At 54.2% G+C, this 22,333-nt stretch overlaps 1 protein-coding gene across 1 annotated transcript in view; it reads left to right on the top strand.

Moving 5' to 3' along the window:
* Window positions 1-22,333, top strand: part of ttn.2 (titin, tandem duplicate 2) — a 171,725-nt gene that overhangs the window by 103,347 nt on the left and 46,045 nt on the right. The window contains exons 164-210 of the mRNA XM_078091002.1: window positions 18-199; window positions 278-407; window positions 485-636; window positions 996-1,143; window positions 1,224-1,444; window positions 1,716-1,812; window positions 1,886-2,182; window positions 2,284-2,583; window positions 2,696-3,010; window positions 3,094-3,317; window positions 3,633-3,783; window positions 3,863-4,144; window positions 4,225-4,527; window positions 4,904-5,209; window positions 5,315-5,596; window positions 5,747-5,934; window positions 6,972-7,083; window positions 7,164-7,302; window positions 7,618-7,781; window positions 7,867-8,018; window positions 8,132-8,288; window positions 8,385-8,666; window positions 9,116-9,415; window positions 9,649-9,942; window positions 10,164-12,171; window positions 12,274-12,961; window positions 13,069-13,333; window positions 13,420-13,746; window positions 13,851-14,135; window positions 14,233-14,532; window positions 14,612-14,914; window positions 15,016-15,291; window positions 15,380-15,679; window positions 15,754-16,056; window positions 16,215-16,514; window positions 16,607-16,894; window positions 16,976-17,278; window positions 17,396-17,698; window positions 17,796-18,101; window positions 18,445-18,732; window positions 19,202-19,492; window positions 19,690-19,977; window positions 20,062-20,649; window positions 20,837-20,941; window positions 21,028-21,225; window positions 21,313-21,609; window positions 21,689-22,276. Coding sequence (XP_077947128.1) covers window positions 18-199; window positions 278-407; window positions 485-636; window positions 996-1,143; window positions 1,224-1,444; window positions 1,716-1,812; window positions 1,886-2,182; window positions 2,284-2,583; window positions 2,696-3,010; window positions 3,094-3,317; window positions 3,633-3,783; window positions 3,863-4,144; window positions 4,225-4,527; window positions 4,904-5,209; window positions 5,315-5,596; window positions 5,747-5,934; window positions 6,972-7,083; window positions 7,164-7,302; window positions 7,618-7,781; window positions 7,867-8,018; window positions 8,132-8,288; window positions 8,385-8,666; window positions 9,116-9,415; window positions 9,649-9,942; window positions 10,164-12,171; window positions 12,274-12,961; window positions 13,069-13,333; window positions 13,420-13,746; window positions 13,851-14,135; window positions 14,233-14,532; window positions 14,612-14,914; window positions 15,016-15,291; window positions 15,380-15,679; window positions 15,754-16,056; window positions 16,215-16,514; window positions 16,607-16,894; window positions 16,976-17,278; window positions 17,396-17,698; window positions 17,796-18,101; window positions 18,445-18,732; window positions 19,202-19,492; window positions 19,690-19,977; window positions 20,062-20,649; window positions 20,837-20,941; window positions 21,028-21,225; window positions 21,313-21,609; window positions 21,689-22,276 — 14,376 coding nt within the window. The remainder of the gene's footprint in view (window positions 1-17; window positions 200-277; window positions 408-484; window positions 637-995; window positions 1,144-1,223; window positions 1,445-1,715; window positions 1,813-1,885; window positions 2,183-2,283; window positions 2,584-2,695; window positions 3,011-3,093; window positions 3,318-3,632; window positions 3,784-3,862; window positions 4,145-4,224; window positions 4,528-4,903; window positions 5,210-5,314; window positions 5,597-5,746; window positions 5,935-6,971; window positions 7,084-7,163; window positions 7,303-7,617; window positions 7,782-7,866; window positions 8,019-8,131; window positions 8,289-8,384; window positions 8,667-9,115; window positions 9,416-9,648; window positions 9,943-10,163; window positions 12,172-12,273; window positions 12,962-13,068; window positions 13,334-13,419; window positions 13,747-13,850; window positions 14,136-14,232; window positions 14,533-14,611; window positions 14,915-15,015; window positions 15,292-15,379; window positions 15,680-15,753; window positions 16,057-16,214; window positions 16,515-16,606; window positions 16,895-16,975; window positions 17,279-17,395; window positions 17,699-17,795; window positions 18,102-18,444; window positions 18,733-19,201; window positions 19,493-19,689; window positions 19,978-20,061; window positions 20,650-20,836; window positions 20,942-21,027; window positions 21,226-21,312; window positions 21,610-21,688; window positions 22,277-22,333) is intronic.

Below are 22,333 nucleotides of genomic sequence, written 5' to 3'. Positions count from 1 at the left end.
TGTCTCTTTCGGGACAGTGCCTCCTTCCATCTGCCTTGACGTGGCGGTGGAGGACCTGGTGTGCATCCGTGCCGGAGATCCCATCAGGATCCCGGCCACCATCAAGGGCCGGCCCACTCCCAAGGTGGCCTGGGACTTTGACGGCAAAGCCAAGTCGCACAAGAAGAACAAGCTGCACACGCTGCCCGTGGACTCGGAGGTGAGAGCGGCCGCGCGGCGTCTGTAATCGCACTGCTGCTGCTTTTCGATCCGAGTCTGATCTTGAGTCTGTGTCCAGGTGGAGTCCACAGACACCACGTCTGTTGTGACCGTGCCCGTCAGTCTGAGGAGCCACTCCGGGCGCTACACCATCACCGCCAAGAACAAGTCGGGCCAGAAACACGTCAACGTCAGAGTCATCGTCCTCGGTACGTCTCCGGCTGCTCGTGTTCACCGCCTTCCTCCGTCTTCTTGTTCTCTGACTGTCCTCTGGTCCACCGTGCAGATGTCCCCGGGGCCCCGAAGGACCTGAGGGTGACTGACGTTACCCGGTCGACCATGAGGCTGATCTGGAAACTCCCCGACAATGACGGAGGGGAGAGAATCAAGAGCTACTTCATCGAGAAGAAATGTCTGACGGACAAAGCCTGGACCAAGGTCAGTCCAGTGAGACGTAACCTCGTCACATGTTGACAATCTTCTGTAAAAAATAGGACCATTTTCACATTAACACCAATGAATTTAAAAAAAAACGTGTACTTCCTCACCATTTGAATTGTGCCTGTTTATGTGAATAAAAGCCATATTAAATTAGCAAGTAAAAGTACAACATGTAGAATGATGGACTTTGGTAAAAACAGTTTTGGATACAAGATGTAGTTGTTAATTATCTTCCTGAGCTAACTACATAGCGTTTCTCCTCATCTGCATCATGACAAACCTGCACGGAAGATCCCGATGGACTCGTGAATACTGTGTGGTGTCTTCGGCTGATGTCTCGCTCGCTTTGTCATCAGGTGAATGCGGCCTGCGCCAGCCAGGCCTACGTGGTGCCGGGTCTGCTGGAAGGTCAGGACTACCTGTTCAGGGTCAGAGCCGAGAACCGACTCGGATTTGGCCCGTTCACCATCACCGCCGAGCCCGTCCGGGCCAGAGACCCCATCTGTGAGGACAGACCTGCTTCTCCACAGACGCCTCACGGGACATGTCGCCATGCTAACCCCTCCTCTTCTTTTCTTCCCCAGACCCTCCCGACCCCCCCACCAAGGTCAAGGTCAACCTGGTGACCAAGAACACGGTCACTCTGAGCTGGGAGCCTCCCAAGAACCACGGCGGCTCCCCGGTGAAGCATTACATCATCGAGCGTTTGAGCTGGGACACCAGCGGCAAGGAGAAGGAGACCTGGAAGCAGTGCAACAAGAGGGACGTGGAGGAGCTCCGCTTCGTGGTGGAGGACCTAAAGGAGGTCGGTCTGAACCCCCTGCACCCTGATATTATCTATCCACAAGTTGATCCATGTAGGACCACCGGGGGGTCGGAAGGAGGCCACGCCCCTTTAGTTACTCTGGAAATGGACGCTAGTGTTCACTAGAATAGAAGTTATTGACCTTTTTACAGTCATCAATAATCTATAAAAGCAGGCGTGCTCTGTACACACGTGTGCACGTACACATGCGCGCGTCCTTTTGTCATATTGGATACACTCTTTTCTGACTTTTGTTGTCGTTGAACTGCAGGGAGGAGAATACGAGTTCAGAGTCAAAGCCGTGAACGCCGCCGGACCGAGCCGACCCTCCGCCACCGCCGGACCGCTGGTCATCAAAGATCAGACATGTAGGGATCACGGCTCCTTATTCAGCTGGAAGTGTACCGTGTTCTCTTCACTAAGCGTCCGTGTTGTCCACAGGCGCTCCCACCATCCTGCTGCGCGAGGCAATGGAGGGTGAGGAAGACTGTGACATCAGCATTGTGGCGAAGGTGAGCGGCTGTCCGTTCCCCACGCTCACCTGGCACAAAGCCGCCACGGCCACGCCTGAGGAGAAGGCCGCCGTCCAGTATGACCAGCACATCAGCAAGCTGGTGACCCAGGACAAGTGCACGCTGCTGATCCAGCAGGCCAGCAGGCTGGACAGCGCCATCTACAGCCTGACGGCCAGCAACAGCCTGGGCACGGCCACCAAGGCCACCAAGCTCGCCGTGCTCGGTGATTTCAAATCCTCTGATAACGGAAACCGCTTGATTATTTACAAAATCAGAGGTCTGATAACTGAAACAAATGCTAACACACCCCCCCCCCCCGTGCAGGACCCCCCGGCCCGCCCATCGCACCGCTCAAGTTCACCGAGGTGTTTGCGGAGAGGATCGGCCTGGCCTGGAACCCCCCCAAAGATGACGGCGGTTCCAAGATCACCAACTACGTGGTAGAGAAGCGCGAGGAGAACAGGAAGTCCTGGGTCCACGTCTCCAACGACCCCAAGGACTGCGCCTACGTGGTGACCCGGCTAACGGAGAACCACGAGTACGAGTTCCGAGTCATGGCCCAGAACAAGTTCGGAGTCGGGCCTCCGCTGGTCAGCGAACCGCAGAAGGCCAGAAACCTCTTCAGTGAGTTCAGATCCGTGTGGTCTGGGAAGGTCTAAATGTTCACGTTGGTGCATCGTGCACACACACGAGCACATCTGCATCCAGTCTGATATCCGACCCGTCCTCTTCGCAGCCGTGCCCGGTCAGTGCGAGAAACCGACCGTGACCGACGTCTGCGCCGAGTCCATGACCGTCAACTGGGACGAGCCCAAGTACGACGGCGGCTCCTCTGTCACCGGCTACTTCGTGGAGAAGAAGGAGACCACCGCGAAGCGCTGGGTCCGCGTGAGCCGCGACCCCATCCGAGCGCTGCCTCTGGGCAACTACTGGGACGTCACAGGCCTGCAGGACGGCGCCACGTACCAGTTCAGGGTCATCGCCATGAACGCGGCCGGCTGCGGGCTGCCCAGTGTGCCCTCTGACCCCGCACTCTGCAGGGACCCCATCGGTAAGAGTTTGTGTAACTTTAAGCTCGTCAGAGACGTTTGCAGAGAGCTCACAGCATCGGGTAACATGTGTGTGCGTGTGCAGAACCTCCCGGGCCTCCCACTCCCAAGGTGACGGACTGGACCAAGTCCACCGTGGAGCTGGAGTGGATGCCCCCCGTTATGGACGGAGGGTCCAAGGTCACGGGCTACATCGCCGAGTTCAAGGAGGTGAACAAAGAGGAGGAGGAGAAGAAGGCTCAGAGGAGGCTGCTGCTGAGTGGCGATGAGGAGGAGACTGAGCCGGAGAGCGAGGACACCTGGGAGAAGGTCAGTGAGGTCGAGTCCGTCCAAGAAATGTGTCTCCCATGTGAGCTGACTGGGAATCTCTGTGACGTCACGACCAATCAGGGTCCAGTATGGAACCTGCACTTGGTGGAACGATAATTATTGATTTTTCCAATGAGACAGAAAGAGATCACATTGGATTTTTAGAATTGATGTCATGAAGAATGAGCTCGTACCGTGAAGGCCGCGGCCTCTCGTGTCTAATAACATCTGACAGAGAGACATGAAAGCCTTTCTGGGCCCAGGAGCTTCGTGGTGTTTCATTCCCCGAGTCTCATCTCGTCTCTCTCTCTGCAGGCAAAGGACACCGAGATCAGAGGAACCAAGTTCGTGGTGGCCGGTCTGAAGGAAGGCGGTCTGTACCGCTTCAGAGTCCGCGCCGTGAACGCAGCAGGGGTGGGAGAGGCGGGACTTGTTTCGGAGCTGATTGAGGTCAAAGACCGAACCAGTAAGGACGTGATCCGCTGTCCACTGTTTGTGATGATTAAGCGTTTTATAGAATACAAACCGTCCTCTTCTTTGTCCAGTTGCTCCTGAGATGGACCTGGACGCCTCTGTGAAGGAGAAGATCGTGGTCCACGCCGGCAGCACCATCCGCATCATCGCCTACGTGTCTGGTAAACCCGCCCCCCTGATCACCTGGTGCCGGGACGACGGCGAGGTGCCCAAGGAGGCCGTGGTGGAGACGACGGGCATCTCCAATTCGCTGGTCATCAAGAACTGCAGACGCCAACACCAGGGCATGTACACGCTGAGCGCGAAGAACGAGGGAGGCGAGAGGAAGAAGGCCGTGATCGTGGAGGTCCTTGGTGAGTCGCGTTCATCAGAGGGGTTCGTGTCACGTGTTTACGATAACGAGACGCCTGACCTCCTGTCCCCTCCCCCGCAGACGTCCCGGGACCCGTCGGCCTCCCCTTTGCCGGCGAGAACCTGACCAACGACTCCTGTAGGCTGACCTGGTACTCCCCAGAGGACGACGGCGGCTCTGCCATCACGAACTACATCATCGAGAAGAGGGTGTCGGACCGCATGGGCTGGACCTCAGTGTCCTACACGGTGACCAGGAACAACGCCGTGGTGCAGGGACTCCTCGACGGAAAGGGCTACTTCTTCAGGATCGCAGCCGAGAACATCATCGGCATGGGGCCCTTCATCGAGACCGACAAGATGGTCCTCATCAAGGACCCCATCTGTACGTCCCACGCTAGAACTGTAATATTCTGTCCAATCAGATTCATCAACAAGGGAACACTCAGTGTCTATGTGACGCTGAAGCTCGGTGCTGATTTGAGTTCTCTTCTGAGGTGCCCCCCTCCCCCCCTCCCCCGCTCTCCCCGCTCTCCCCCCATAAAGACCGGTGAAGAAGTGTGACAGAAACACAGCTAATTGGTTTTGAATACAGATAGTTTAATAACTATCAGCGAATTTTCAATAAAAATCAGTTACTTTCTGAACATTTATTCAAAACTGGGGCCCATAAGATGACATCATGCAACATGTCAGGCTATAAAGCTACTACCAAACAGGACATGTCCCTTAATACGTCTCTGTCCGCCTGTGTCCTCCAGCCGTCCCTGAGCGTCCGGAGGACCTGATCATCACCGGCGTCACCAAGGACTCCCTCTCCGTCACCTGGAGAGCGCCCAAGTACGACGGCGGCGCTGAGATCACCGCCTACGTCCTGGAGTCCCGCATGGTCGGCCGGGACAGCTTCACACGAGTAGGTGCAGAGACGGCGCTGATGGACAGCAAGTTCACCCTGGCGGGGCTGAAGGAGGGCTCGAGCCACGAGTTCAGGGTCTCCGCCGTCAACCAGGTGGGACAGGGGAAACCGTCCTTCGCCACCAAACCCGTCCAGTGCAAGGACGAGCTCGGTGAGTTCAGTGATCCGATGGAAAGCGAACAGAATTGTGGGAGATGTGAATCCTTTTCCTTGTGGGAAATAAGAAACCCTGACAGTTTACTGTGTCCTCCTTTAGAACCACCCGTCCTGGACCTGGACTTCAGGGACAAGATGATGGTGAAGGTGGGAGACACGTGCACGCTGGCGGGACGCTACAGCGGCAAACCGGCCCCAGGTATCACCTGGACAAAGAATGACGAGGAGCTGAAGGCGGACGAGGAGATCTTCATCCACAGCACCGCGCGCCACCTCAGCCTCAGCATCAGCAAGGCCAAGAGAGAGCACAGCGGGTGCTACCGCGCCCACGTGGAGAACGCCGCCGGCTCTCGCACGGGAACCTGCACCGTCACCGTGGTCGGTGAGTCGGAGCGCGTAGAGATGAGAAGAAGACTTGCTCTGGGTTTTCTCTAGAACAAAGAAGTGGACTGAGCAGGAAGGGAGGCTGTGACAAATACGAACAGCCAATCCCCATGAAGGACTCACCTGTATGAATTCTTCCTCCCGTCAGACCGCCCTCAGCCTCCTGAGGGCCCCGTGGTGTTCAACGAGGTCTACAGGAACTATATGGTGGTCTCCTGGAACCCTCCCCTGGACGACGGAGGCTGCGCGGTGTCCAACTACATCATCGAGAAGAGAGACACCAACAGAGACCTCTGGATGCCCGTCACCTCGTCCTGCACCAGGACCAGCTGCAAGGTGGGGACACGTTGGTTAGTCCACGTACATGAAGTCTAAGACTCGTAAATGCGTTTTGTGACGCACTACAGCGGCTGCTGTGCTTCTACGTACAACTCGATCTCATCGTAGTCGCTGACAATTTATCGATAAGCGGAAACAAATCCACTGGAAAAAGGACCACGTACCAGATGTTTATCCAATCCAATGGAAAAGGGTTTTATTTACTGACAAAGATATGTTCTGTGCACAGGGTACGAGACTGTGGAGCATTATGTTGAAATGTATTATGTTGGTGTCATTACAGTACATGATAGAGTACAGTACAACGGCACACAATATCATCGGCGCAACCATCTTAAAAGACCAAAACCAACGTTTTTTTTGACAGAGCCAGACACCCGTCTTGACGAGACATGAAGGTAGTAAGACGGCTATCTTACTGTTAAGCCACTGTACAGTAGCCCATCACCCACCCATGACAGCTCAACACTGATACGATGAGCTGTCAGTTGGTTAACGACTAGCAGCTTGTTTGTCTTATCAATAACATATTTACCCGGTAACATCATCAGAACTCCTGTAGTGTGATAAGTTGCCCAACTCGCGCTTTTTGATGGATCCCGAAAGCCACAAATAATGGAGGTGCTGGTGTACTTTTGTGTGGACATACATACATCGTACTCTCACTGCTGTAAAGTGAGTCTACTGTATACAAGTGAACACAGCTTCAGTTTACCAAGTCATCAACATGCTCGGTAAAGACAACAGAAAACAACAATGTTCCCAATAAGCTGCATCCAGCTGAGCTCGGCGTGCAAAGTCTTCTTCTCAACTACATTTAAGTTCCCTGTGATATGCTTTTGCAAAAAAACTTCCCGAGCCAAAATTCCCGAGGAAACTTTCCGGAAACTTTCCCCCCCTTTGCAACCCTAGTTAAGTGTCTTGCTCAAGGACACATGGACATGCATGTTAGCCAGGCCTGGGATCAAACCGCCGACCCTCTGATTCAGATGATCTGAAGAGAGCCCTCATGACTGATTCCTGCTGTCCTTCAGGTGCCGAAGCTAATCGAGGGTCGTGACTACATCATCAGGATTATGGCTCAAAACATCTACGGCATCAGCGAGCCTCTTCAGTCTGCAGAGACCAAGGCCAGAGACGTCTTCAGTAAGTCAGCAAGAGGCTCTCAGCACTCCGTAGAGGGCCACCTGACCCCATCTGATCCTGGGATCTTGTTTCTTTCACAGCGGTGCCCGACGCCCCTAAACAGCCTACCGTGAAGGAGGTCCACCACGATTCCGCCCTCATCAGCTGGGAACCTCCTGCTGACGGAGGGAAGCCAATCACAGGCTACATCGTGGAGAGGAAGGAGACCATGGCCCACAGGTATGCTCCAGGGTCCTCCAGCTTCAGTCTCTAAGACGTTTGTGCTTTTGGGGGGGGGGTCTCCTGCTCAGCCTTGGATGTAGACCATCAACGAGATCACCTGGACATTGACGCACTAACATCTTCACTACCAGTTGCAACCAGTTACCAGTTAGTTAGTTAGTTAGTTAGACAGCTAACTTACAATTTTGAACCTCAATATTTAAAAGAACTAATCCCAATAAAATCATTCAGAATTGGTGGTTCTGCCCATAAGATATGACACGGTGGAGCTGCCGAAGCAAACATGCTCCTCAGTGGCCTTTCTGCTTCCAGGTGGGTTCGCTGCAACACGGAGAGAATCCATCCCAAGGTGGAGTACTTGGTGACGGAGCTGCTGCAGGGCTGTGAGTACGAGTTCAGAGTGAGCGCCGAGAACATTGTGGGAGCCGGAGACCCGAGCCCCCCATCCAAACCTGTCTTTGCCAAAGACCCCATCGGTGAGTTCCCCGTCCTGCAGAAACACTGTGTTTCACGGCTTCCACCCAACCCCACTCACAACAAAGACTCGCTCCTCCCTGACAGTGAAACCCAGTCCACCGGTGAACTTCCAGGCCATCGACTTCTCCAAGGAGTCGGTGAGTCTGTCCTGGCGGCCGCCCACCGACACCGGCAGAGGGAAGATCTTCGGGTACCTGCTGGAGTTCCAGAAGGCTGGAGAGGAGGAGTGGTCCAAGGTGAGGCTCTTGAGGTCCAAATACCAGTCAATGTGCTGCCCAGAGGATTTACCCCTTTGGTTTGGTGACCCCTGACCCCCATGGTATTGAACTGGTCCTGCTGCTGTCTCCAGGTGAACCAGACTCCGGAGTCCTGCCAAGAGACCAAGTTTAAGGTGATCAACCTAGACAACGGATTCATGTACCGATTCAGAGTCACAGCGGTCAACGCGGCTGGCGAGTCCGACCCAACTAGCTTGAAGGAGCCGATCAGAGTCCAAGACAGACTCGGTGAGGCTTCATTTCTGTGCTTGAGAAGCATCCCAACCAACGCTGGCTCAAGGAGTGCCGTGTACAAATGTGATGTCACTGTGTTCCGCCCCTTAGAGCCCCCAGAGCTGATTCTTGATGCTGCAATGACCCGAGAGGTGAAGGCCATGGCCGGCACTCACATCTCTCTGATGGCCACCATCAAGGGGGTCCCGTTCCCCACCGTCACTTGGCAGAAGAACGAGGCCGAGGTGCCCACCAGGGCCGACATCGAGACCAGCCAGACCGGGACCAAGCTGGAGATGAGGTTCTGTAACCGCGACGACTGTGGAGACTACACCCTGACTGTGGAGAACCCGGCCGGTTCCAAGACGGCCACCTGCACCGTGCTGGTCTTTGGTGAGAATCAACGGTTTTAGCTTGAGTTTTATTCAGTCCTTTTGTATGCGTTTTGGGAGGATAAAAAAATCGGACATATATTTGATACATTCCAGAATGAGGTTTATTGGGTATAATTGCCTATTAAGTGTAAATAAAAACACAGGCAGTTCTTCAAAAGTCAAGAACATTAGAGGAAAAATTGACTGACAGAATATTGATGCCGGAGCGCCGTCAATCGAGTCGGGATGAAACTCATTGTTGCCGTTAGTTTTCTGACTGCAGCTTCCTGCCAGAGGGGAGTGGATCGTGGATCTCAGGGTCCTGGAGGGATGGCAGATTTCACTTAATCACCTTCCAAGCTGTCACATGATAGTCGGCCCCTCCCCTTGGCTGTGGCAGCAGCGTACCAGATATTAATTAAGTTGAAGCCTTTTTGTGAAGTTCCATGCGTGTTATGTTTTCTTTAGACAAACCCGGTCCCATCCAGCACCTCCGGGTGTCTGACATCAGGAGCGACTCCGCCTACCTGTCCTGGAAGGACCCCGAGGACAACGGCGGTGTTCGCATCACCAACTTTGTGGTGGAGAAGAAAGACGCGGCAGCTACTCAGTGGATCCCTGTCTGCTCCACCTCCAAGAAACGCAGCATGATGCTGAGGCACCTGATGGAGGGAACGTCCTACATGTTCAGAGTCGCCGCCGAGAACCAGTACGGACGCAGCGAATATGTCGAGACGCCAAAGTCCATCAAGGCGATGAATCCGCTGTGTGAGTTCCAGTACAGCTAACAGCAGATTATTGTGCAGTACATCACGTTTGACAATGTTTCCTACTGGCTAAAAGTATCGGGTTCAGAGATCTGTTGCAAATATTTTCAATGGTCTCACACTCTCAAAAGCATTTATTCAATCTCCTTTTGGACCCTGATAGGTCAAACCAATGTTTCCAATGCTCAATTTCACCGGTTCAAAGCTAATTGTTTTTTTCGTCCGTCCCTGCAGTCCCTCCTGGTCCTCCTAAAGACCTGCACCATGACGATGTGGACAAGACTGAGGTGTGGTTGGTGTGGAACAGGCCCGACCGCGACGGCGGAAGTGAAATCACAGGCTTCCTGGTGGAGTATCAGGAGGAGGGAGTGAAGGACTGGGACGAGTGGAAGATTGTTAGCATCCCAGAGAGTCATGTGACTGGCCTCGAGGAAGGAAAGACTTACCGCTTCCGAGTGAGGGCGGAGAACGCCATTGGCCTCAGCAGACCCGACACCACTGTGCCTATCCTCTGCCAGGAAAAACTGGGTGAGCTCTCTATGTCTCACATGGAATACGTATTCCTACTTTCTGTAGCATCAGCATTCATGCACATTTACTCCTCATTTAAGTCAACATCAGCAAACTAACGAGGCTTGAATTGGTTCTCAGTCAGTCATCGTTGGCGGTGCTCAAGGCACAGGAATGCTGCAGTTACATTAAGTGTTTCCCTGTTTTTTAACTTCTCTCTTCTGTCCGTATGTCCACAGTGCCTCCAGTCGTCGAGGTGGACGTCAAGCTCACTGAAGGAATCACCGTAAAAGCCGGCAGCACCATCCGGCTGCCAGCCATCATGAGAGGAATACCCATTCCCTCTGCCAAGTGGACCATCGAAGGAGAGGAGATCACCAGCGAGGGGAACGTCAAGGTGGATACCGACAGCTTCTCCACTGTGCTCACTATTAACGAGTGCACCAGGAACCACACGGGCACCTATCTGCTCACCGTGGCCAACCCGGCCGGAACCAAGACGGTGGCCTTGAGCGTCACGGTCCTGGATGTTCCCGCTGCTCCCATTGGACCCGCTAACATCCTGGAGGTCACCCCGGACTCCATGGTGATTGAGTGGCGTCCTCCCAAGGACGATGGCGGTAGCCCCGTCACCAACTACATCGTGGAGAAGCGCGAGTCCAACAAGGAGACCTGGGGAGGGGTGGGCTCCGTCGGCCTGGCCACCAAGCTCAACATTCCCCGCCTCCAGAGGGGAGTGGAGTATGTGGTTCGCATCCGTGCTGAGAACAAGATGGGCATCGGCGGCGCTCTGGAGAGCAAGCCCACTGTTGCCGAACACTCTTTTTTGCCACCCAGCCAGCCTGGCAAGCCACAGCCCTCTGATATCGCAGAGGATTCCGTTACGATCGGTTGGACCATGCCCCTGTCTGACGGCGGAAGCCAGATCACTGGCTACATCATCGAGCGCCGGCACAAGGGAGGAAAGTGGATCCGTGTCAACAAGACAGCCTGTAAGGACCTGAGGTACAGGGTGGAGGGACTGTTCGAGGGAAACGAGTACGAGTTCAGAGTGTTTGCTGAGAACATTGTCGGCTACAGCGGCCCCTCTCCCACCTCTGACCTCTGCAAGCCCTGCAGGCCCATCACGGTCCCCAGCCCCCCTGTCAACCCCAAAGTCAGAGATTACAGCAAGACCAACGCCGACCTGGTGTGGAGCAAACCCAACAAAGACGGGGGCAGCCCCATCCTGGGCTACACTGTGGAGATGAAACGGGGAGACAGTGATGAATGGAAAAAGGTGAACCTGGATGACTTCATCAAGCAGTGTGCCTACAGGGTCAAGGGCCTGGAGGAGGGCGCCACTTACGCTTTCAGAGTCTATGCCACCAACATGATTGGAGATGGAGAGTCCAGAGAAATCCCAGAGTCCGTCACTGCTCAGGATATCCTGATCCCTCCGGAGATCGAGATGGACGCCACCTGCCGCAATCGCCTCACCGTGCGGGTCGGCCACAACATCAACATCATCGGGTACATCAAGGCCCGTCCGGACCCAGAAGTGCTTTGGTCAAAGGAGGAGACAGTTCTGGAGAACAGCAAACGTGTCACCATCGTTCAGAACTTCCCCGTGGTCCACTTAAAGATCAGGGAGGCCACAAGGGATGACCACGGCAAGTATGTCCTGAAGGCTTCAAATGTGGGCGGCGAGGCCTCTTGCACCATCACAGTGAATGTGCTGGACCGACCCAGCCACTGCCAGAACCTGCACACGACCTATGTCACCAGGGACTCGTGCATGCTCAACTGGGAGGCCCCTAAGGACAACGGTGGATCTGAGATCACCAACTACATCGTGGAGTGCCGTGAGCCCAGCATTAGCATGTGGTCTATGATTAGCTCCCACTGCACAAACCGCAAGATCAAGGCGAAGATGATGGAAGGCCATGAGTACCTGTTCCGCGTTTGTGCCGAGAACAAGATGGGCCCGGGCCCATGCGTGGAGACCAAGACCCCTCTGCTGGCCATCGACCCAATCGAGAATCCAGGGGAGCCTGAGAACTTCAGAGCCACCGAAATCGGTAAGCACCACGTCTATCTGAGATGGAGGAAGCCCGACTACGACGGCGGCAGTGCCAACATCTCCTACAACTTGGAGTTTAAAGACAAAGATGCAGATACAGAGTGGGATAAACTAAGCAGCGACAATCTCACCGACACCTTTTTCCTGGCTGACAAGTGCCTGGAGAACCACACGTACACCTTCAGGTAGGTTGTCTCTACTCACTCAAGTAGCTCAGAAACTATTGTACAGCTAACAAAGCTAAACTTGATAATAACACCTAGTGATTATTATTGTTCGCTATCCAGGGTGCAGACCGTCAACGAAGGCGGTGAGAGTGCTTGGGTGAAACTCGCCGACGTGCTAGTGAGGGAGGAGATCCAGAAGCCCGTCATTGACTTGAAGCTGTCCGGAGCTGTGACGGTGAGGGCCGGAGAGTCCGTGAGAATGGAGGCCGCCCTGAGAGGGAAGCCCCAGCCTGAAGTCAAATGGGTGAAAGACAAGGCTGTCGGAGACAACCCGAGAATCAGCTACGAGACTACAACCGACTACTCCAAGTTCCTTCTGACCAAGTCCAGACGCACTGACACCGGAAAGTATGTCATCACCGCCACCAACTCGGCCGGCACCTTCACAGCATACGCCAACGTTAATGTCCTGGACGTCCCCGGCCCAGTGAGGAACCTCAGAATCACCGGCATCGGGGCCGACAAGTGCAGAGTGGTGTGGGATATTCCGGAGGACGAAGGCGGTTGTGAGGTGGACAGCTACATCCTGGAGAAATGCGAGACCAGGAGGATGGTCTGGTCCACGTACTCGGCCTCTGTGGTCACGCCGTACTGTAACGTCACTCGTCTGGTGGAGAGCAACGAGTACATCTTCAGAGTAAGGGCTGAGAACAAGATGGGAACGGGGCCGGCCATGGAGAGCAAGCCTGTCACTGTCAAGACCCAGTTCAACAAACCTGGACCCCCTGAAGCTCCTGACGTCACCAAGGTAAGTCAAACACTAAAAGGGGTTTAGGAACAACAATGGGCTCATGTATCCGCCTCGATAGCAGCAGCAGTAGTAGTAAACCACCTCCGTGCTCTTGTGCTGTCCAGGTGAGTAAAGACGAGATGACCGTTGTCTGGGCTCCTCCTGAGAATGACGGAGGGAAGTCGATCACCGGCTACATCCTGGAGAGGAAGGAGAAGAGGGCAGTGCGCTGGGTGCCATGCACCAAGAGCCCCATCTCCGAGAGACGCATGAAGGTCACCAACCTGATTCCCAACCATGAATACCAGTTCAGGGTGAAGGCGGAGAACGAGGTGGGCCTGGGGGAACCCAGCAAACCCTGCAGGCCCGTCGCAGCCAAAGATCCCATCGGTCAGTTTGCTGTTCTTGAGATCAGATGACGTGTTGCCCACAGCAAGTACCTTTATTGAACTCTGAGTTGCTTTCTGTATTTGCAGAGCCCCCTGGCCCCCCTGCAGGCCTGAAAGTGGGTGACAGCACCAAGACCTCCATCACCCTGTCCTGGTCTAAGCCTGTGTATGATGGTGGTGCCCCCATCATCAACTACAGCCTCGACCTGAGGCTGAAAAGTGACGCAGACCCCGAGAAGCCTTCAGAGGGCTGGAAGAGAATTGACACCCACGGCCCGTTGGTGATGACAGAGTTCACCATCGGCCAGCTGGATGAGAAGCTGGAGTACGATTTCAAAGTGTCCGCCCAAAACCAGGTGGGCTGGGGGCGCCACGCCTACTTGAAGGAGGCAGTCTCCCCCAAGGAGGTCCTGGGTAAGAATGGATGCCTGCTACGGCCCACAGAGGCTGTATCGTCCTTTTTCAACAATGTTAACAACACTAATAATCTCTACATCAACGTGTTTCTATGGCAACAGAGGCTCCAGAGATCGACCTGGACGCCAGTCTGAGGAAAGGCCTGTCTGTCCGGGCTGGCTGTCCGATCAGACTTTTTGCTGTGATCAGAGGAAGGCCGTCCCCCAAGGTCACCTGGAAGCGCCTGGGAGTGGACAACGTGATCCGCCGAGGTCATGTGGACCAGGTGGACACTATGTCCTTCCTGGTCATCCCTGAGAGCACCAGAGACGATTCTGGGAGATACTCCCTGACTCTGTCCAACTCGGCTGGAGAGAAAGCCGTGTACGTCCGTGTCAAAGTCCTCGGTGAGAAAATAATCATGACGAGCTGCATTTTTCCCAACATTTGCCTTTGAGGAAACCGTATGACCAACGTAGTTGATTTATTCATCATCCTCTGCAGACACTCCTGGTCCCGTCGGCGGCCTGGAGGCAAACAACATCACCAAGACCTCCGCCCAGCTGTCCTGGTTGCCGCCAGATAACGACGGCGGCAGCCCCATCCTCAACTACATCGTGGAGAAACGAGAGGTAGACAGGAAGACCTGGAACAAGTGCACAGATGAGCTAAAGAAGACCAGCTTCAAGGTGACCAACATGACGCCTGGCATCGAGTACTACTTCAGAGTCACAGCCTGCAACAAGTATGGCATCGGAGTTCCTCAAGACTCGCCCAAGTCCTACCTGGCTGTCGACCCAATCAGTGAGTGTCTGAACTGACCGAACTGCCTGTTTGTTGCTTCCCTCATTTGTCCTGACACCTTTTTGTGTGCCGCATCCAGGCGAGCCCGACCCTCCGAAGAAGATGGACGTGTTGGAGATTACCAAGAACAGTGCCACGCTGGGCTGGCTGAAGCCGCTCAGGGACGGAGGAGCCAAAATCAACGGTTACGTGGTGGACTACCAGGAGGAGGGCGCTCCCGAGGACAAGTGGACGCCGTACTCGGTGGTCAAAGACATGACCATCGTGGTGGTCGGTCTGAAGGAAGGAACCAAATACAAGTTCAGAGTGGCCGCCAGGAACTCAGTGGGAGTCAGTCTGGCCAGAGAGGCAGAGGGAGTTTTTGAGGTCAAGGAGCAGCTCAGTGAGTAGACCTCAACCTGCACCTCCACCCCAGACTGCTCAAACAATAACGCAAACGGATGAATGTCTGTAGCAAACTTTGGTGCTTTTCCTTCCTCCCAGTGGCTCCTAAGATCATCATGCCCGACATTGTGACGGTGAGAGCGGGCTCCAAACTGGTGGTTGAGGCCCTTGTGGCGGGTAAACCGTCTCCCTTCTGCAAGTGGAAGCAGGGCAACGAGGACGTGCTGACCTCCGACCGCCTGGCGGTGGTAAAGACGCTGACGACCTGCACGCTTATCATAAAGAACGTGAAGAGAACGGACAGCGGCTATTATAGCCTGTCGGCTGAGAACAGCACCGGCAGGATCAACCAGATCCTCAGAGTCACCGTCATGGGTCAGTCTGAACCACCGAAGCTGTTGGAGCTGACGGAGACGGATGACTATGTGTTTACATTGATAACTCCTCCTCTGTGTCACTGCAGACATCCCTGGACCCCCCGAAGCGCCGATAGAGATCACAGAACAGGACATCGATGCCTGCACGCTGCTCTGGAACTCCCCGCAGGAAGATGGCGGGAGCAACATCACCAACTATATTGTGGAGAAGTGTGACATCAGCCGGGGCGACTGGGTCCCCGTTACCACGTCCTGCACCAAAACCAGCTTCAGAGTAACCAAACTCACGACTGGCAAAGAGTACAGCTTCCGAGTCCGTGCTGAGAACAGGTTGGGCGTCTCCACGCCCATCTACTCCGAGAAGATGATTGCCAGACACCCATTTGGTAAGTGTGAGCCAAACGTTATCATTGATATTATGGCAAAGAACAATATGTACTGACTCTTTTTTTACCTAAAGACCCTCCCAGCGAGCCCATCAACCTGCAAATCAACAAAGTCTTCAAAGACTTTGTTATCCTGTCCTGGGAGCGTCCCAGCAGCGACGGGGGCTCGCCCCTAACCGGATTTTGCATTGAGAAGAAGGAGAGGAACAGCCTTCTGTGGGTGAAGGCCAACGAGTCCTTGGTGAAAGCCACCCAGTACACCTGCATGGGCCTGATGGAGGGCGTGGAGTACACCTTCAGGGTGTCGGCACTCAACATGGCTGGACAGGGCAAACCGTGCAAACAGACGGACCTGATCACTGCCAGGACGGCTGTTGGTACGTGTCATCCTCCATATGTTTGTCACAGTAAAGCATAGCATTCTACTTCTAAGAGAGCAGAACTGCTGAAATTGTGTTTGTTCTTTTTGAAATCACCGCCCGGGTTCTTGGTCACTCAACGTTCAGACGGCATAACTTTGCTTCTCTCCCCTCAGACCCACCAGGCAAACCCGAGGCCATGGATGTGACCAAACACTCGGTCTCATTGGTCTGGAGCCGCCCCAAGCACGACGGAGGCAGCAAGTTGATCGGCTACTACATGGAGTACACAAAGCTTCCAGAAGCAAAGTGGACACGATGCAACGCCAACTGCATGAACATCCAGGCAGAGAGCTACGTGGTGGGCGGCCTGGAAGAAGGCCAACAGTACCAGTTCAGGGTCATCGCCAAGACCGCCATCAACGTCAGCCTGCCGTCCGAGCTGTCCGACCCCATCCCTGTCATCGCACAGAATGGTAACCCTGCACCCGCCAAGGACAAGCGTGAGTGAGCTGTGCTGCTCCTGACATCTGATGACCGTTGTTCTCCCTTCTTCTCCTGTGTGCAGTTCCTCCTCGCGTTGAGCTGGGGCTCAACATGAAGAACCTGATCGTGGTGAAAGCCGGAGAGAACGTCTCCCTGGATGCCGAGGTGTTTGGCAAACCGCTGCCCAGGGTGAGCTGGAAGAGAGATGGAGTGCCTTTGGTTCTCGTTGAGGGACTGAAGATGGTGCAGAAGAAACACGTCCACCTGCTGGAGCTCTTCTCCGTCACCAGGAAGGAGTCTGGAGACTACACCATCACCGCTGACAACACCAATGGCTCTAAGTACGCCACCATCAAGGTCAAAGTGCTGGGTAAGTCAGAGCTGATATTGTATTAATATCATGTCTTGTATATAAAGACAAACTGAGAATCTCCCACTCGTCCCCCCGCAGACAAACCTGGCCCTCCGGCCTCAGTGAAAGCCGCCAAGGTGTTTGCAGACCGCGTTAAGCTGCGATGGGAGCCCCCGCTGGCCGATGGCGGCTCTGAGATCACCAACTACATCATCGAGAAGCGTGAGACCAGCAGGGCCAACTGGGCGCTGGTCTCCGCCAACATCCACGGACACGTCACCGACTGCTTGGTGGACAAACTGATCGAGGGACACGAGTACGAGTTCAGAGTCAGCGCTGAGAACCAGTACGGCACCGGAGACCACATCACGGCCGAGCCCGTCATGGTCAAGAACCCGTATGGTATGAAGTTCAGTCCACACCTCTGCATGATATATATGCTTAGAGGAATAGAGACGTACAGACTAATTGAAAGCCAAAGCCAAGCACGGATGGTCATGAACTTGTCTCTTCCCTCAGACGTTCCCGGTCCGTCCGAGCCACCGGTCATCACCAACATCACCAAGAACTCCATGACAGTGAGCTGGAAGGCCCCGGCCAGCGACGGCAGGGCCACCATCCTCGGCTACATGGTGGAGAAGCGTGAGGCCACCGAGCTGACCTGGGCGAAGGTCAACCGCCGGCCCGTCATCGACAGGACCATCAAAGCCGTGCAGCTGACCGAGGGCTCCGAGTACGAGTTCAGAGTCATCGCCATGAACAAGGCCGGCCTGGGAAAACCCAGCGACGCTTCCAACGCCGCACTGGCCGTCGACCCCGTCTGTAAGTATCCGCTTGGAACATATTCGCGCCTCAATTTATCTCTTTGTGTAACAATGGTGAGAAGAATAACAAATATGTCCACGTGTCCCGTGTCCAGATCCTCCCGGCCCGCCTGCGTTCCCCAAGGTGGTGGATTCCACCAAGAGCTCCATCAGCCTCAGCTGGACCAAACCGGCGTACGACGGCGGCTGCGACATCATCGGCTACCTGGTTGAGTACAGGCGAGTCGACGGCGAGCACTGGACCAAGTGCAACATCCCGAAGAAGCTCCAGAACACCAAGTTCCTGATGACCGGCCTGATGGACGACACCGAGTACCAGTTCAGAGTCATCGCTGTCAACAAGATCGGCTTCAGCGACCCCAGCGAGGTCCCAGGAAACCACACGCCCAAGGACATCCTGAGTACGACCCCCAGCCCATCATATTGATCGATCCTGTTCGATAAGCCGTCCCTGAGTAAATGGGCAGGCAACGATTGTGTTCGTCAACAGCATACAGAAAATAATTAGTTTTCTTTTTCTTTTCATAAAAACAACTTTTCAAAAGGTCAAAATTTGTGATTGTCGGGATTGAAAACGGTTGAATATTTGTGTTTATTAACCGGAACTAAAATGTTGGTTAAAATGTTTGCGCTGTGAGAGGGAAAAAATAATATTGATAAATGACCAGCTATCAGCACCTCGTCAGAATAAATAATACAGGGGTCAACTACCGCTGGATTATTGACCTTCATTCTGTCCTCCAGTCGCTCCTGAAGCTGAGCTGGACGCCGACCTCAGAAAGGTCTTGGTTCTTCGAGCCGGCGTCACCCTCAGGCTCTACGTCCCTCTGAGGGGACGACCGGCGCCTAAGGTGACGTGGACCAAGGTGGACGCCGTCCTGAAGGACAGACAGGGCGTGCTGATCAAGACGTCCGAGTGGGACACCCTGCTAATGATCGAGGACATAAACCGATACGACGCTGGCAAATATGTCCTCTCGCTGGAGAACAGCAGCGGCTGCAAAAGCTACACCATCGTGGTCAAGGTCCTCGGTAAGAGAGCAGGAGACGCACTGAGTACACGCACCCTAGTGAGCACGCCTCGGTATGTTACAGGCGAGAAGAAATATGTAATGGTTGATAAGTCGTTTTCATAAATAGGGGCCGCAACACAATTTAAATATGCACAGATTTATCTATAAACGTTAACTCTTTAACCCACATTTGTCAAACTCAATTATCTTTGGCCCGCAGGATAATATCTAATCACTATTACTATTATGTTGTATATTATAAATAGCTGCTATCCCTGATCAGTCCACCGGGGGCCGCATTGTGTGAGTGAGCAAACAACCCCCCTGCAAATCACCAAAAATGTTGGAACAGTGAAATTAGATTATGGAATAAGTGGTACCAAAATGAGTTTAATCCTAAACAATATGATGATGATTTCATGTAAACAACGACTGGATTATTACTCTCATCATGCTAACGAAAGCTATCGTCTCACCTCCCCCGACAGACTCTCCTGGGCCGCCGCTGAACCTGACGGTGAAGGAGACCTCCAGGAGCCACGCCTGCATCACCTGGGACGCCCCGCTGATCGACGGTGGCAGCCCAGTCAAGAGCTACGTGGTGGAGAAGCGTCTGGCCGAGAGGAAGGCCTGGACCTGCGTGGCAACGGACTGCTGCAAGATCTCCTTCAGGATCACCAACCTGGAGGCCGGACAGGCCTACTGCTTCAGAGTGCTGGCCGAAAACGCCTACGGCATCGGGGAGGGCTGCGAGACCGCCGGCAGCGTCCGGGCCTCAGGTAGCTTCACGTGTCTGTTGGTCACACAGTAAAGCAGAGTAACAGAGGTTTTTACATCTGTCTTGTCAATCTCAGGGGTATGTGGTCTATTTGAGATGTTGTCTTAAACTAACAGGTAGTATGCGTGTTTTCTAACGTAATTCAATCTAGGACAGTGAAACCATGTTTGATCTTAACTCATCTGTTGCCCCCTTCAGAGCAACCCGGTCCAGTCACCGACTTCAGAGCCCAAAAGACCACCAAGGACTCCGTGGTCCTGGGCTGGAAGAAGCCCCTCAGCGACGGCGGAAGCCACGTCAGCGCCTACATCCTGGAGCAGAGCGAGGGCGAGCAGAAGTGGAAGCAGATCGCGAAAGGCAAGACCTCCTCACACACTGTGGGCGAGCTGACCGCGGACAAGGAGTACTTGTTCAGAGTCAAGGCGCTCAACGAGTCGGGAGAGGGACCGCCCATCGAGCTCACCGTGGTCGCCAAGGACCAGTTTGGTGAGAAATCAGTGCCGGGTGCTGTTGTGGTTCAGATGGTTTGTCGTTGAAACCTTCCTGTTAAGCCGCTCCTTTGCTTTCCAGTGCCGCCCGACTGCAACCTGAGTGCCCTGCACGACGGCTGCTGCGTGGTGAAGGAGGGCAGCACCACGCGCATCAACATCCCCGTCACCGGAGTGCCCCCCCCCACCGTCACCTGGAAGAAAGGCGACGTGGTGCTCGGCGACACCGGCAGAATGTGCGTGGAGGCGTCTCAGGGCGTCACCACTCTGCTGATCAGAGACTGCCAGAGAGGAGACGCCGAGACCTTCAACGTCCACGTCAGGAACAGCGCCGGCTCCAAGGACTGCAAGTTCCAGCTGAAGGTGGTCGGCAAGCCCGGTATCTGCACCGGACCCATCAAGTTCGAGGAGATCACCGCTGATGGTATCACCCTGGAGTGGGCGCCGCCCAAGGACGACGGCGGCGCCGAGGTGTCCAACTACATTGTGGAGAAGAGGAGGACGACGGACAACAAGTGGGCCACAGTGGCCTCGGCCATCCAGAAGACCACCATGAGGGTGATCCGGCTCCATGATGGAATAGAGTACATCTTCAGAGTGTTCGCTGAGAACAAGTATGGGGTCGGCGAGCATCTGAGGTCCGACCCGGTCGTCGCCCAGCACCCGTTCAGTGAGTATCCCGCTCCTAACTACATCACTGAGTAATACAGGAATAAACTGCCGTGTGCACAAATTAGAAGTTAAACTTTAAAGTCAGTTTAAAGTTACAGTTTTGGGACACTGTTTTAATACGACTGTTACATGGGAAAGAATGTCGTTAATTATTTGTTTCATTTCTCTTTCTCTGCCTCCTCCAGATGTGCCCGAGGCACCTGCTCCACCAGAAATATTGAGCATCCGCCACGAGTCAGCCATCTTGACTTGGGCCGATCCGAAGGACTCTGGTGGTTCCCCAATAACCGGTAACAGACTGTGGTGGACAGTTTGAACTTTAGGGCAAATATCAAACAGCAGCAATCATCTCCAACTGATTTTGTGTTGCCTGTAGGATATCATGTGGAGTTTAAGGAGAGGAACAGTCTGATGTGGAAACGGGCCAGTAAGACTCCTCTGAGAGTGAAGGAGTGCAGAGTCACCGGCCTGATCGAGGGACTAGAGTACGAATTCCGAGTGATGGCCATGAACGCGGCTGGCCTTGGAAGGCCAAGCAGGGTCACCGAGGGCGTGGTTGCCCTCGACCCGATTGGTGGGTTCACTGCTTTGTTTTTTCCTACAATACCAAATGCTTAAATGGAAATGGTTTATTTAACGGATTTACTCTGTGTCCCGTCAGATCCTCCTGGCAAGCCCGACGTGATCAATGTCACCAGGACCACGGTCACCCTAATGTGGACCCCCCCCAAATACGACGGCGGCCACAAGCTGACCGGCTACATGGTGGAGAAGCTGGAGGCCGCTGGCAAGACCTGGATGAAGGCCAATCACGTCAATGTCCACGGCTGTGCCTTCACCGTCCCCGACCTGACGGAGGGATCTCAGTATCAGTTCAGGATTAGGGCCAAGAACTCTGCAGGGGCCATCAGTGTTCCGTCAGAGACAACAGCGCTTCTGACCTGCAAGGATGAATATGGTGGGCGGGAAACCAATTTGGATTGATTGGTTAAAAAATGAGGAGCTTCTTTGAAATCTTTCTTTTGTCTTCTCTGCAGAGCCCCCGACCATCACTATTGATCCAGGCATGAAGGACGGTGTTTCCGTCAAGGCGGGAGACACCATCCTGATCTCGGCCTCCAAGATTTTGGGAAAACCTCCACCAACCGCTGTCTGGTCCAAGGGAGGACGTGAGTTTAAGAGCTCTGACATCATCACCATCACCAGCACCCCCACCTCCTCCTCTCTGGCTATCAAGTACGCAAGCAGGAAGAACACAGGGGAGTACACCATCACCGCCAGCAATCCTTTTGGCATTAAGGAGGAACATGTAAAGGTGAAGGTCCTGGATGTGCCTGGACCCTCAGGCCCCATTGAAGCCAGCAACATCTCAGCCGAGAAGTGTACTCTGACTTGGCTTCCACCAGAGGAGGATGGAGGCTTCTCCATCAAGTCCTACATTCTTGAGAAGAGAGAGACCAGCCGCCTGCAGTGGACCAAGCTAGCCGAAAACGTCATGGACTGCAGATATGTAGCCTGCAAACTGATCAAGGGCAATGAGTACATCTTCAGAGTGTTTGCTGTGAACCAGTATGGCATCGGAGACTCAAGCCACTCCGGTCCAATAAAAATGGTTGACAGTTACCGTAAGTTTATGTGCTCTATATTTGCTTATAATTATATTTTAGACCAAGGCATAACTG

This window comes from Gasterosteus aculeatus, chromosome 16, assembly GCF_964276395.1.
Source record: "Gasterosteus aculeatus chromosome 16, fGasAcu3.hap1.1, whole genome shotgun sequence".
NCBI lineage: Eukaryota > Metazoa > Chordata > Actinopteri > Perciformes > Gasterosteidae > Gasterosteus > Gasterosteus aculeatus.
The sequence above is the reverse complement of the archived record's forward strand: the minus strand, read 5'-3'. Positions and strand labels throughout refer to the sequence as shown.